Source organism: Cajanus cajan, chromosome 5, assembly GCF_000230855.2.
Source record: "Cajanus cajan strain Asha chromosome 5, NIPB_CcT2T_4, whole genome shotgun sequence".
Classification (NCBI taxonomy): domain Eukaryota; kingdom Viridiplantae; phylum Streptophyta; class Magnoliopsida; order Fabales; family Fabaceae; genus Cajanus; species Cajanus cajan.
This window is the reverse complement of record NC_138521.1, coordinates 23,322,542-23,338,441: the sequence shown is the minus strand read 5'-3', so window position 1 is coordinate 23,338,441 and position 15,900 is coordinate 23,322,542. Positions and strand designations below refer to the sequence as shown.

The 15,900-nt window shown below is 29.0% G+C and overlaps 1 protein-coding gene across 1 annotated transcript; it reads left to right on the top strand.

Moving 5' to 3' along the window:
- Positions 1-8,476: 8,476 nt before the first annotated feature.
- Positions 8,477-12,028, top strand: LOC109789825 (zinc finger protein ENHYDROUS). The gene is made up of 4 exons (XM_020348860.3): positions 8,477-9,276; positions 9,407-9,803; positions 9,889-10,097; positions 10,729-12,028. Exons 1-4 carry the CDS (start codon positions 9,174-9,176, stop codon positions 11,430-11,432), a joined length of 1,413 nt encoding a protein of 470 aa, XP_020204449.1. The 5' UTR covers positions 8,477-9,173; the 3' UTR covers positions 11,433-12,028.
- Positions 12,029-15,900: the final 3,872 nt, after the last annotated feature.

Sequence of the window (15,900 nt, the reverse complement as noted above, 5' to 3'; positions counted from 1 at the left end):
TTAAATACGAGTCTTAAATAATGAATACAAAAGTCAATAGTCAAATAATACATAAGAAACTATCAATTAATGACAAAATTGACAATTTAAAATATCTTTATTACCATCAACTTCTTTTAACTAAATTTTAATTTTAATTAAACCTACATCTATTATTTTAAACAACCTCTGCCAACCTCACCTGATACATTCTTATTATTATGAAACTAAATGATGCCGATTTACAATTAATAAAATAATAAGATGTGGATTACTTTACTAGTACTGTTTAGTCATGCACAAAATATAGTAAGACACAGTAGTTTCCAAAATATATATAGTAGCTGGCCATCTACGGACCTACACAATGGTTATAGTATTAATTAATGTATTATACAAACCTTCCATAAACTTATTTATTTATTTTATTTATTTGGTCAAAATAAAGCTTTCAACCACAAGTGTGTTTACACTTCAGCTTGGACCAAGCTACAGCTACTAGCTACATATCCAACTTAGAGAGGTGCATATTTTGGCACACCCATGTGCTTTCGTTGACAAAGAGAGAAGCATTTATAAATGCCATTTTCTTTTTCATATTAAGTTTTTATTTCTTCCACTTTCAACCAAAAAAAAGTGTCTAGAAAGTTGGTTCTCACCGAAAAGTACTTGATACAGAGAAACATCACCATTAAGATGTTAAATGTATAATCAAATGCGTGTTTGGATTAAGTTTTTGTTCATTAGGGAAATGTTTGAGAATTAATAATTTATACATTATTAGTGTAAAATTTTTACATTGACAATCAATCATATTTTTTAATATTATTTATTTTATTATTATTTTATTAAATAAGTAACGGACATGTCATTATTAAAAAATATAATTAGTTGTCAGGGTATAAGTGATTAACTTAATGTTTGGATTTACTTATTATAAGCTAATAGTTTTTTTTTTCTTAAAACGTTTTTAAAATAATCTAAAACAGACTAGCTTACCCTGAGACGTGAGTGTATATTATTTAATTCCAAGATTTCATTTTGCAAAAAGGAGAAAAACATAAAAGGCCTCATTTCCCTTTTTCTTTTTCCCTTTGCCTATGGGAACTCAAAATTAATATACTAATCCTCAGTTCAAGTTACAAGATGATGGTGTGCCACACAAACTTAAGAAAGAAGAAAACGCAATATGGAATTAATAATGTCCTAACTTATCGACAAGAGAAGCCTCTCATCTCTCCCAAAGCAAGACACAAAGTCATGTAAATATGTTTTTCCACATTCAAATTTAAGTTAAATTTATTTTTAATCTCTTAATTTTAAAATTAATATTTTAGTTATGTAATTTAAAAAAATATTTTATTTTTATATTTAATTTTTTTTATGGAATCTGTCAAATAATGTTACACAAAATCTATCTACAAACATATATATTATTAGTGACTTAATAGACTAAAACAAGATTTTAAAAAATTATAAGGACAACAAAAAGTAATTTTAAATTTGAGAGAGTAAAAATAAATTTATCAAAAATTTGATAGACTAAAAATATATTTAAACTTAATTTCTATTGAAGAAGAAAATTTGACTAAATAAATATATACATGTCCTTTCAATATTTATGTGAAAGAAAAATTATAGAATTAAATATATTTTTAATCTTCATAAAATTTAATTAATGAACAACTTTGATTTTACGTCTTATAAAATACTTTTATATTTTTCATAATCTAAAATATGAAATTATTATTTTTAGTCCATATTAAATGAAAAAAATTTATTTTTGTCCTTATAAATATATATTTTTTAATTTTTATTCCTCTAAAATATAAACTCAATGTTTATGATTCTTAATGATTATTTTTAAGTTGATAAATAAAATTTAGGATTTATAAAAAACTGTTAAAAGTGTCATGCTCTACAAACAATTAAGAGTATCACCAAAGATAATCACTTAATTTTATAGTATTAAGGCATAAGTAAAATAATAATCATATAATAGTCACTAAATATAGTGACTCCAAATTTTGGAGGGTTGGAAAATAAATAATTTTAAAGACTAAAATTAAAAACTTATTTATTTCATATACATAGACTAAAAGTATAATTAAACTAAAATTATATTACACAATATAACGTTAAAAAATAAATATTACATATAATATGTGGGGAGGGAGAGTGGTATAAACAAACGATATTATTAAAAGAAAAATTATTATTTTACTAAAGTAATTAACATGAGAGTCAAAAATAATTGTTTATATATGTAATACGTCCTCACAATCACCAATGTGTGCGACACTTTTAATGAGATGAAAAAAGATTCTTTATATTAGTTCTACACTTGTTACAAATATTAATGATATAGAAAGTCTTAACTTTTTATGTGTGTGACACCTTCTATCCCAAACATTATAAATAAATATTTTTTTATCAAACACATTTAATTAAAAAGTATCTATAATAATCTTCCAAGTAACAGGGTTCATAGTTCACTAAATAAATCTCTTTAGCATAAAAAGGAAAGTAAACATCATTATAAGTTCAAAATCAAAGGTACAAACTGACCTTTTATACAAAACTTTCAAGAAAACCAACATAATGAAACAACTGTAAGTTAAAGGCATAAAATAAGACTCATGACAACATAAAACTAAAGCCTCAAGTTTTATCTCCTTCATGTTCAACCTTGTATACATGATTAGCTTCTGCGCAACATTCAATCCAAACAAGAAAACAACCAGAAAAATAATAAGAGGATTGAGAATATATATCACACATGTTTAAGCACATATAAGATAGGGATAGTATACTAGCACACCACACAATCACAACTCATATTAATACAATTAATTCAATCCTCAATAGTTATAATACTCCATTTAATGCATTAAACTCAAAATCATACACACCACTACTCAATGACTCATGCAACTCATGTTCCTAACTCTATGTTCATGTGATATCAATCTCATCATCACCAATACAAGGTAGCCTAAGAGTCATGAACCAAATCACTACACATTGGGTGACCCTCTCAATCCACTCTCAATTAGAGGATATCTACTAGGATCTAATCAAAGTGTTATAGTTGGCCATGCTTACCTCACATCCCCATTAGAGACTCCCTACCAAAACATTTCAAAGTCTAGGTAGATGACCATAAATACTCTCTTACATAGATTTACTCAACCTCACCAAAGAAAGTATGCAATGCATGGGTTGTATATAGAAACCAACATTACACACATCAACGCAATGACCAACTTGATTTTGCCAAACCCTAAATTTTGGACTTTTCCACAATGTGCCAAACCCTGCTTGGATTTCATCATTGTCAAACCAAAGCTTGGACTTCTCCACAATATACCAAGCCCTACTTAGATTTCATCATTGCCAAACCGTAACTCAATTGCAACTCAGACTTACACATCTCATCATATCAACACCAATACATCATCATTCATCATTCACCAATGTCTCAAACAATGCACACATCATTCTTAGGTCAAACATCAACATTTCATATTACATCACGCACAACCATCTCATATTACATATAGGCACAAAATTTCAAGTACAAAGTTTTAATTTCACATCTTCATCATAACTCACTCATTACTCATCCAAAATTTTTCCCTCTCATATACTTTCTATTTCTTAACTATTGTTATTGGTATTTCAAACCATTATCAAAATTAAACACTTGAGGGATAAAACAACACACCATTACAACTCACCACCACTTTTCCTCTCGTACTCACATCTTTTCATTTCCCCAACATTATCTTCACATTGTCTTCCACCACAATGTTTGTCACTACCATATTTAGCCATTTGTACCACAATTTTTGCTTCCAAGCCACAATACTATCAACATTTAATCAATAGCAAAAAAATATGCAAAAATAAAAAATGAATGCAAAAGAGGAAAATAATCTACTTGGATGTTGGAGGAGGAGGACCATGATGAAGAAAAAGGAAAGGAGACAAAACCTAAAACAAAAGTTTGGTGTTGAAAAATGCAAATTGCATTTTTTTAAATTTTAAAATACTTTTTATGTGGAGTGTCATTATACTCTATAAAAAGGTTGGAATCAATTACAAAGATAACCTTTTACAACACATTTTATAACAAATGTTGACTCATTCGACAAAGAAAGGGCTTTCTATGACAAGTGAGTCAACATCTGCCACAAAAAGTTTTTCCATATTTTAATCTTTGTTACTGTGCCACTTTCTATGTCATATGAATAACATCTGACATAAAATTTCCATCATAAAAAGTTCTTTTTGGACTAATGAGTTTTACTTTCTGATTGCAATTCTTGATTTAGTTTTTAAGAATTGTAAGATAATTATATGAATCATTTTTCTTTCTAATGGTTTGTTTTGCACTATTGTAAAGAAAAAAATTAATATGAAAGTTTTTACAAGTTAGTTTGTGCATAAACTAATTTTATCTTTTGGACAAACTAATTTCATTTTTTTTCCTATTTTCTTCTCCTGTAAGTACCTTTGAAGAAGTTTACCCAAACAAACTCATCATTGTATAAAATCCACCAAAAATTAGTTAAACAACTCACTACTTGCACTATCAATGATACACTTAAAGTGATAGATCTTAGGGCAACTTCAACTTAAATGTATAGTCATTGTCATTAGAGAACAACTTAAGTAGAGCAAACTTTAAAATGGATAGCTATAACAAGCAATTCAGTCTCATTTCAGTGTCTTAAGCCTTGATTTTGATTCTGCATGTGAGGTTGCCTATAAACATTTTAATTCTACAAGTAAGGTGACCTATAGCTCAGATTATAAGCAGTAGAATATTAGTCATTCTAGTTCCTGTCAGAATCGCCAACAAAATTAGCCTCCTCAACTACCTTGGTAAAGAAATTGCTATTTGACAATCCTTACTTTCATGACTTGTAGCTCCATATTGTTCATTCGTAGGTGGTGGAAGTGTAGACATATATTGAGCTTAGGCCTGCATCAAGGTTTCCAACTGTTTAGTAAGTGTTTCTAATTTTAGCTCCAAAGTTTTCCCTGCCTCAACTTGGTACATCCCAACAAACTTCTTGGTCACATGTTTATCACTTGAAGACTGATAGTTATTTGAATCCATATCAACTATCATTGTAAATGCATCCTCAAAGGACATTTTTAGCATGGTTCCCTTACACGCAACATCAATAATGAACATATTTTAGCAAGATAGCCCACTAGAGAATATTTGAACTAACCGTCTTAATTGGAAGTCGTGATGGAGGCACCTTTTTAACATATACTGAAATCCCTCCAAAGCCTAAAAAGGGACTTATGCTCAAATAGAGATAAGTTAATTAATGGTATCCTTCTAAAGCTTGTTTAGACTTGACTCATCAAAAATTTATTGATGCACTCTAAATTAATAAAAATAGAATGGAATACATTTTCAAATAGAGATATAATAAAATAAATTCCTAATCCAACTTGAAATTCCTTCTTCTAATACCATTTCTATCAGTCCCAATAATGGTACACTAAAATCTTGATATGCTAAAAAAACACTTAAAGGCAATTGTAGCCTATTGTAGCAATAATAAAGGACATGAGTCTAGCTAACAAACCAAAGAACTGACGAGCGATTACTAATCTCTTTACATTTTTATGTCGTCTATGGAATTTCTATTGTTTAAGGTTTAATCAACGAAAATTAACATACATTAGAAGATTGCAAACCAAACTCTAAAGAATGAAATAAAAATGCAATAGTGAACAAACTATATATGTGTTATGGTTCATTTGTGCTCTTAATCCTTTTATGCAATCAATTTTCCGTAAAAACCTGTGTTACATGTTCAATACTAGTGTTCCCTTACAATTTCTACACGTAAACAATGAACATGAATTACGATACTCTATTTTTTATTAAGTTCCTATTTGATCATTTAAGAAATTAGAATTGCATGCAAAACAAATGGATAAATAATTAACTAATTAATTTGATTTGAAACTAGGATCGAAGAAAGTTATTTTTGAGGGATAAAAAAAAACATTATTCTTAATTGGAATGAAATGATCCTATAAAAAAAATTGTCATGCAGTGATATATATACTATAGTAACACTAAAATATATGTTGTTGAATCTAATTCAAAATTAACATTAACATTACATATAAATATATGTCAAGTAAATATATACTTACATATATAATATTTTTAATAATATTTTTTTTTATATATCATTATATGTAATATTTATTATAATGTTGGTGAGATAACTAAGTACAATATTCTTAATCAAAGAGCTAATTAACTCAAGAGAAGAATGATTGTTGTGCAAATTTATAGTGGGATTGGATCAAAAGTTGTGTGACTGTGCGAATACTTTCATAAACTTCAAATACCTTGTTTACAAGTAATGACAATATGTAAGCATGCACACTATGACTATAACACATATATATACATCTGGTCTACGCATTGAAAATTGAGATTAGATAAATGAATTTCTTAACTACATTTATACGTGCAATTTTGGTAATTAAATATTCACTGACTTGTATTATTCTTATACATATTTATGTTTTTAATAAAAATGTCAAACAATGGACACATCACACTTGTATTGCATTGAAGAATATAAATATAGATTTCATGTATATGTTTATATTCTCGTTGAAAATTTTGGTAACATAAATTTCAATACACCTCAACGCAAAAGTAACAAAAGAGATGCTTCTACAAAATAGTTAAAAACACAACGATAACAACAAACAGTCAAACGTGCATTCATCATGATTGTTTGATAATTCTTACTAAAAGATTCAATCTCTAATCCAATTCAGATGAAACTTCATCTATATGTCTAATATTTTTTTTACTTCCTTCCACCCTTACCTCTTTGTTATTTATCCTTTCCTGACCACATAAATTGACCAGATTCAACCCTAATTGTTATATGACCCCATCCATCACTTCTGTTAACGATGTTAGCTGAAGATAAAAAATCGGTGCAACAAAATGAAGATTAACCAAAAATAAAAAAATAAAGAACTAAATCAAGTTTAAATTAAAATAAAAGATGAAATAATAATTTTGATTATATTTTAAAATATTTTTCTATTACAATTTCATATATTATGATTATATTACTAAACTATTATTTTAAAATTGTATTATTTCAATAATAAAATATGTAAATAACAAAACACATTTCATATAAGATTTATTTCATACATTGTCGGCGTAGATTTTTTTAACATTATCAATTAATCAAAATCATCTAGCTTAATTTTTAAAGTAATTATGTAAAAGTAAACAAATTTATTGTATATAACAAATTGAGAATTTATAGTTAGGTGACAATGTAAGAATTTTTTTCACATTGCAAGTACATAAATTATTTACTCAAATAGTAGTACACATTATACCATTACAAGAATTAAAAGAGAAAAAATTATACACAATATTAAAAAATATATATACATATATATATATATATAAATAATAGTGATAAAATAATTAAAATTTTCAATAGGAGTTGTAAGCAATCGGAGCTTGGCAAAAAGAGTTAGTCCCCCACAATGTGATGAATTAAGGTGTTTGACTATCTTGAATAAAATTGTCTCTCAAAGAAGATACATGCAATATAAATATTATATATATATATATATATATATATATATATATATATATATATATATATATATTCTATTTTATTTAACAAATTATAATATTCAAGTTTCAATACATAATTATATGAGTGATGAACTAAAAGTTATTAATTTAAGTTATTTGATATTTGTATTTCTTAATTAAAGATTATGATATGATCTTTAATTTAAATATAAAATTATATAAAAATAATAATACTTTATTCTTAAGCAGTCAAGAAAAAGTTATACATCTTTAATAGATAAAAAAAAAGTTATATAAGTGATGATATTAAAAATACGTTAATTATATTAAATATTACTGGTTCAAACAATATTGTCCAAGTAAAGGGTATTTATAATTTATAAAAAGAAATAATTATTATCATAATTAATAAATATAAAATAATATGAAAGAATTATTATAATTTTTTAAGCCTTCAAATAATTAATTATTTTAAATATAATTCTTAACATAATTATTATTGTGTAATATTTTGATTAAATTATTTAAATAATCATTATCAAATAAATAAATAAAAAATAAAAAAAAAGCTTGTTGATGATTGATGCATCAAAACGTTGACGATGAATTGAAGGGGTGTATAACTATAGTCTACTAGCAGTAGTGCGAGAAAGAAAAGTGTTTTGAAAGCAGACGCAGATAAAGAAGGAAAACAAAGTAGTAAATGACAATAATAAGAAGATACAAAAGGAAACGTGGCAAATCCGTAGTGGCGCAAAACAATGGATAACCATCGTCGGTTCTTTGACTTTGTATTCCTTTGAGAAATTGTTTTGTTACCAATATTCATCGTTCCACCAATGCTCTCTCTGTCCCTGTCGGTTTCTACACCATACGGATTCAAACTTTCAAACTATGCAAAGACTCAAAGCGCAAAACGACAAACGTGTGACTAAACACTCCTCCTCCACTCTCTCTTTCTCTTTCTCTTCTACTACTTCTCACCGTTTTCCTCGACAAGTGGAGTAGACGACACGAACTTGGACACAAAGTTTCACTCTCTCTCTCTCTCTTTCTGCACCTTTCTTCAACCCAAGCCGCAACATAAACAAATATAATTTCACCGCCTTCGTTAACCCTCTTCATTACTACTAACAAATCAACCTCGCCACCTAATTTAGAAAAACCGAGTTAACTTCGGGAGAAGTAAATTAAAAATAAAAAATAAAAAATAAAAAATAAAGTACGGTGTGAAAACTGAAGCGTTTCCAGTGCGTGAGCGTGTGAACTTCTGAAGGTTTAAGGATGGGAGTAGTTCCGTTTTAAGGTTAATTTTGGTTCCATTATTGGAGCTGGTAGGTAGGTAGCGAGGTAAATGAGAGAAACGAGGTTAAATTAAATAAACAAAAGAAAAAAAGAATGCTCAGGTTGACCGGTGGATATTAGAGTAGTAGTAGTAGTAGAATAATAATAATAATAATAGAATAGAAACCCTAAAGAGAAAACAAAGCAAAGCATAGCAAAGCAAAAGTTTTATCTTATCTAACAAAAGTCTTGTTTGCTTGGTGAATAGAGTTTGGTTGTTGATATGGACAACGCTTCCACAGCTTCAGGGGACGCTAGCGTCTCTTCTTCCGGCAACCAAACAAAAGCCGCCACCAAGAAAAAACGAAACCTCCCTGGGATGCCGGGTAACCTAACCTAGTAATTAACCTCGATCAAATCAAACCAAAACGACAAACGCGCTTTAATTCAATTCAATTCAATTCAATTAATTTCTGTGGTTTTATTTATTTATATTTATTTAATTTTTATGGTCAGATCCGGAGGCAGAGGTGATTGCTCTGTCGCCGAAGACGCTGTTAGCGACGAACCGTTTCGTGTGCGAGATATGCAACAAGGGGTTCCAGAGGGACCAGAATCTGCAGCTTCACCGTCGCGGCCACAACTTGCCGTGGAAGCTGCGGCAGAGGTCGAGCAAGGAGGTGAGAAAACGAGTGTACGTGTGTCCCGAGCGCACGTGCGTGCACCACGACCCTTCTCGGGCCCTTGGGGACTTGACCGGGATCAAGAAGCACTTCTGCAGGAAGCACGGCGAGAAGAAGTGGAAATGCGACAAGTGCTCCAAGAAGTACGCGGTTCACTCCGATTGGAAGGCGCACTCCAAAGTCTGCGGCACCAGGGAGTATAAGTGCGATTGCGGAACCGTTTTCTCTAGGTTTTTCTTTTTCTCTCTTTCTTACTTATTTCTTCTCCACCATGTTTTCTTTCTTTCGCTTAAGCCTTGTTTGGATTTCAATTAGGAGGGATAGCTTCATCACGCATAGGGCGTTTTGCGATGCGTTGGCGGAGGAGAGTTCCAGATCTCACACTGTTGTCAAGCCGGATTCGGAGAATGAATCTAAGGTTTTAAATGGTGATTCGCCGCCGACGGAGGCGACGGTGGTGGCTTCTGCTAGTACTGCTCAGTCGAATAGTGTCGTGTCCTCTGGTTTGCAGACGCAGAACCTAGGTAGATTAGATAATTAATGACTTAATTAGGAAAGCGTGTGATGTTTTGTTTTGGCTTTTGTTTTTGTCGCGTGTGATGTGGTTAAAACGTAAAACTAGACAAAAAAATTATTAAAAAAAAAATCAAACATGTGTTTGTTTTTGTTTGTTTTGTGAGGTTGGAGGTTAGTAGTTTTTGTCTGGTTTTGTTTTTGGGTGTGGCTTGTGTGTGATAAAAAGGATGGGGTGATCTGAGATTGTTAATTAAGTGATGAAAATAAAGAGGTTAAAAGGTGTTTATGGGGCTGTGGGATCTAAATTGTGCAATTGATGGCAAGGGAGGTTCAAAGATTATTCAAAGCTAAAAAGAGGAAAAGATTTGTGTTTTTTTTTTTGGGGGGGGGGTTGGGGGAAAGGGGGAGTGGGTTTCAATAGAGGAGAAACTATTATTTTGTTCTTTTCTTCTGAACTTTTAACTTAAAAAGAAAGGCACCAACTTTCTCAGTATGCGTTTTCAAGTGGCTGCTTTTGCTCTTCTTTCCTGCTACTACTATTAATTAATAATAGTTCATTATAATAATGTGCTGTTGCTGTTTTGCATGTTGTTGTTTCTGCTTTGCTTTTCTTTATTTTTGCTTCTGGTCATGTTTCAGAGTTGCCAGAAAATAATAATCCTATTGAGGAGCCAGAAGCTGTTACTACTACCTTAAGTGGGAGCTGTGGCAATAGCACCTGCTCAACCAGCAATGGCGGTGCTACCAGCAATAAAAGTAGCGTGTTTGCAAGTTTATTTGCTTCTTCAACACATTCTGGGACCCTACAATCTCAAACACCAGCATTCAATGACTTAATTAGAGCAACAGGGCGTGCAGATCACCCTGCAGCAGAAATCTCAGCTCCATCATCATCAGAGGCCATATCTCTTTGCCTCTCCACCACCAACGCCTCACCAATTTTCACGCCGCCGCCGATGCCGCCGCCGGTCATGTCAGCCACGGCATTGCTGCAGAAGGCTGCTCAAATGGGTGCTACAGCCACAAACGCCTCTCTGCTTCGCAGCTTCGGCATCATGTCCTCATCTTCAGCTTCAGCCTCTTCAGATGGCCTACAATGGGGCCAGCAGCAAGTGGAACCTGAGAGTAGCTCTGGACTAAAGGAATTGATGATGGGAACAGCACCCTCAATGTTTGGTCCAAAACACACCACTCTTGATTTTCTAGGATTGGGGATGGCTGCGGGTGGCACTTCTGGTGGAGGCTTATCAGCACTCATCACATCTATTGGTGGTGGTTTGGATGTTACTGCAGCATTTGGTAATGGAGAATTTTCTGGCAAAGATATTGGAAGGAGCTCTTGATATTTTGGTCGCAAAAGGTTATCATATAAATGTTGTCTTTGTGTACAATATGTGTAATTGTTGCATTGCACAGGAATGTTAGTACTAGTAGCAATGTGCACATACTATGGAGCAATGCAACAAACAATGCGCAAATGATGGCCTTTTTGGATTGTGTTGCCCAAAAAGGACTGTTAGAAAACGGAAAGGTGGCACGTTCCTTCCAATTAGTGGCACAAGTTACAATTAGTGAGGGTGTTTGCATAGGGTTTGAAGTTTGATAGTATGTGGTTGTCGTAGTATTTGGCGACAGTAACATGTTTGAAGATACGTATTGTTTGGACTTCTCGGGCGTCGACACACATTTTTGATCAGATTTGAATTCCGTCGTTGGATGCTTTGGTCCGTGGCTGTTGGCATAAATCAGGAAAGTTTGATGTAGTTTTTCTTCAACTGTCGATTTATTGTAACGAGGTGGATTTCCACCTATGCCCCCATTGTTTTGTAGTTAATGGTGGATTGAATGCAAGTAGTGGTAAGTAATTAATGTTTTTATGTAAATGTCATAAAGAATTGTATTCCTTTTGGTAGTTAAAGATTTCTTCTTTTAAATACTATCTTTACGTGTTTTAGTCGTCAATTTTAACAAAAATGTTTTATTTACGAGTCATTTTCAAAGTTTAAAATAACATTGATTATTCTTAATAATTACTCCTTAAGTAAAAAAAAACAAATAATTCATATTAACTAAGAAAGGGAGTTAATCTTCACAAAATTAAAAGTGAGTTAATGTCATGTAATTACATTAATTCTATTTTAAAAAATAATTTAATAATTTTAGTTATCTTTTTAGTGTGAGGTTTCTTTCCAATTCTGGATGGTATGTTTTAATTGATTAGGATTAAATTTTATTATGCATAATTGTTATGTGCAAAACTTGGAACAGTTTTATGGACTTCGTTATTGTTCTGCAAAGTACCATGACTGTTGAATTCTTATATGGTTATTTGTTATGTGGACAATTTAGTTAGTTATAAATGATCTCATATTCAATTCTAAAATAATTCTTGTTTTTGAAATATCAAATATGGTATAATTACGTTTATGGAGATGGTTAAGGGTCAGATTTTCCTCTTTCAATTATGATTTCTTTTCTTGGTTCAATCCTCTTAGTGTTTGTCTATCTTAATATTGCACATTGGTTGTTAGCTTACTGTCTCACTAGTTTGGTGTTACTCATTTGTGAGGATTGCTTTTTATCATCCCATTCTCTTGGTACTATAGTATCTGCAATATAGAAAGTTTGTTGTGTATAGGTTAATTAAGCTGCCTATTTTGAAGGATTTTTAGTTTTTGATTGGCGTGGAATGTATTAACTGTTTATATTTATGTTTTTGTTTTTGTTTTTATTTTTTAAAAAAAAACTTTGTGTATATAGATTAAAATGTCCCTTGTACTCTTATTAATTTTATTTAGCTTATTAAAAAAAGTATAAAATAGATATACAAATTTCAATTAAATAATTAATATTTTGAAGATAACAGTATTAAATAGAGTAAATTTAATTAAAATTTATGTATATTTGAGTGAGACAAACATGTGTCTTTGTTATTTATATTTAAAATCGGAGAAAATATATTTTTATTTTGCACCTTACTTTTATTAATTTACATATTTATAACTAGTATATATTTATTGTACAATAAAAAAGATATATTAAAATGTTTCAAAACTACTTTATGAATACTATGTTTCTCGGTATGTGCAAAAGAATATAAAAAACCTTACACGATAGATAAAAGGAAACTAAGGTAATAGCTCTGTTTAATTGCCGCTTTTTTAAGAGTCGGATTTTTGGAGAAATTTTATTCTTATTTATGTCATTTTCAACGCTTCAGGTAATATCAATTATTTTTTGTTAATTATTTATCGCTTAAATTTTAATTAATTTACGCTTTCAATATGAAAAAAATCTCTATTTATTATGGAGTATAAATAGGATAAAATTAGAAAAGTAAAAAGCATTTTATTAAGGTAAAAAAAGTTATTAATTTTTTTGGTTAAAAATCAAATAAAAAGTAATAATTTCCATTTTAGAAGATAAAAAATACAGAATTTTTTTTATAAACTAAAATAAAATTGTTTATTTTACCGAGACTAAAACCATTTTTAAATTTATATTTTACAATTTTTAATTATTATTAGTTTATATATTAAGATTTATTTTTTTTCTTCTCAAATTTCAATTCAACTACTTTTTAATTTTCTATATTAATTTTTTGGACTCAAAAGTCATTTGTAGTTTCAAATTGATTAGTTTCCTTTCAGAAAATTAACATTTTTCCTAAAATCTATTTTTTTTTATTTTAATATTTATTTATTTATGTTGAGTATGTATATTTTTCTTGTAATTTTAATTTTTTTTAATTTTATTCTTTTTTAATTTTACTTAATCAAAATTACTAGTATAATAAACGTAATACTTGCTAATTACTTAATGAAGTAAGTATTAAATATTTTTAATTTTTAAAATTATAAATGCTTTTAATAGTTACATTTTTAATTTTTAACACATTAACTAAAATTTGTGTTTGTTCAATAATAGGAATATTGTGGAAAATATATTACTTGCATTCTTATATTTTATCAGTGTATATATATTTGAAAAAAACAACTAAGTATATATTAACAAATTTTGATACGAGATAAAGTTGGATGTTTTGATCCTTAATTTAGATATTTGAACGTCTGATACCTGGCACGAGTTGAAGACTCATAGTCGAACTTGGATTCTTAATAGTGTTTGTATTTTCGTTGTGTCACTTTTTCATTAATGTGAAAGAAAGAAAATATTGCATTGGTATTTAATGCCGAAAAAGAAAACGAATGCTTTCGAAAATAAGCAAGAAAATGAGTGTTCATATCGACCATTTTCAGGAGTACAAATTTTTATGAGGATAAAAATTAGGGACACTACTAATGTTGGGTTTTGTTTTATTATTTTTAAAATAAAATGGTAATTTCACTTCAATATTTTAAGTAATAAAAATTGATATGAAAATTTAAAGGTGAGATAAAAACGTTCTTTAATGGAAGAATAATACCTCAAAACCTCTAAAATACTATATTAAGTTTTAATAAAATATCTTATTAAAACTTTACTTATTTTATTATTATATTATTGGTTGGAGTTGATGTACATCTTACTTAATTTAAAATTATTATAACAAATGATTTGATATTTATGTTCATTAACTAAAAACTAAGGTTTGATATTCAATTTTGACATTGAATATATTACTTTAAGTCTGGTGAAAGAGAGTTGTTTTTTTTGTTAGATAAAAAAGTAAAATTTGTTCAATATTTTAATAAATATTTATATCACATAAATATTAATTAATAAATAATAAAAATGACATCAATAATGTACTCTTTTTGTTCATTTGAGAATTTTTTTTATTTATCATTTTTACAGTTTAAGATTACATTAATCATTTTTTTTCAATTATACCCTTATCCCATCAATTACTTTACACATTATTTTATAAAATTCAATAATAACTAATGCAGAAGTTCAAATATAAATTGCTTAAGTATCATGTAATAGTTTAGTGGATAGATAAATTGAGAAAAGTTCCTCTTTCAACTTTAGAGAAAAAAATTAGTCCATTGAAGAAATCAAGACTTTATTTTAAAGATAGAAAATGAAGATAGAGGCATCGTAATAACCTTGCTAATACATGATAAATATGGTTGTTGAAGGAGTCACTCGAAGGAGTGATGGCCCCACGACGTGAATTGAGAGGGAATGAGCAGACCAGGTACAGCTTGCAAACGCTACCCCAGTTTGGGTCACAAGGATATGAGTTGTTTTGTCAGTGATCCACCATTTGGTAATGATCTCAGTCCTACTGTACTACATGTTGTGTGATGTCGTCATACATATTTATCAAAATCCTTTTCGTTCCTAACCTATGTGACACAAGATAATATACCCATATATATTAAACATGAATAATTATTTTATGTGATAATATTTTTTATAAAAATCTTAATGAGAAAGTTTTAGATTTTTTTTTATTAATAAAAGGATTAAGTAATTAACTCACGTAATAATCATATCATTATATCATATCACAATACATTTGTGGATTTACAAATAAGTTTAGATAACGTGTCACATTCACAAAAATTCAAGAGATATGCGTTATATTCACAAAAGTTGGATGATGTGAGTCACATTTATAAAAGATTAATATTAACGATATAATAAATGAATTTATAATCATATTATGAAAGAATCAATCAATACTAATTATAATATCTTTTATGATAATTAACATTTATGATATACAAATCATTGTCATTTCTATTTTTTAATTATAATAATTATATGATTAATATATATATATATATATATATATATATATTTGAAATTATATAATTAATTATATGAGTAAAATAATAAAAATACACACATGCAGAAATG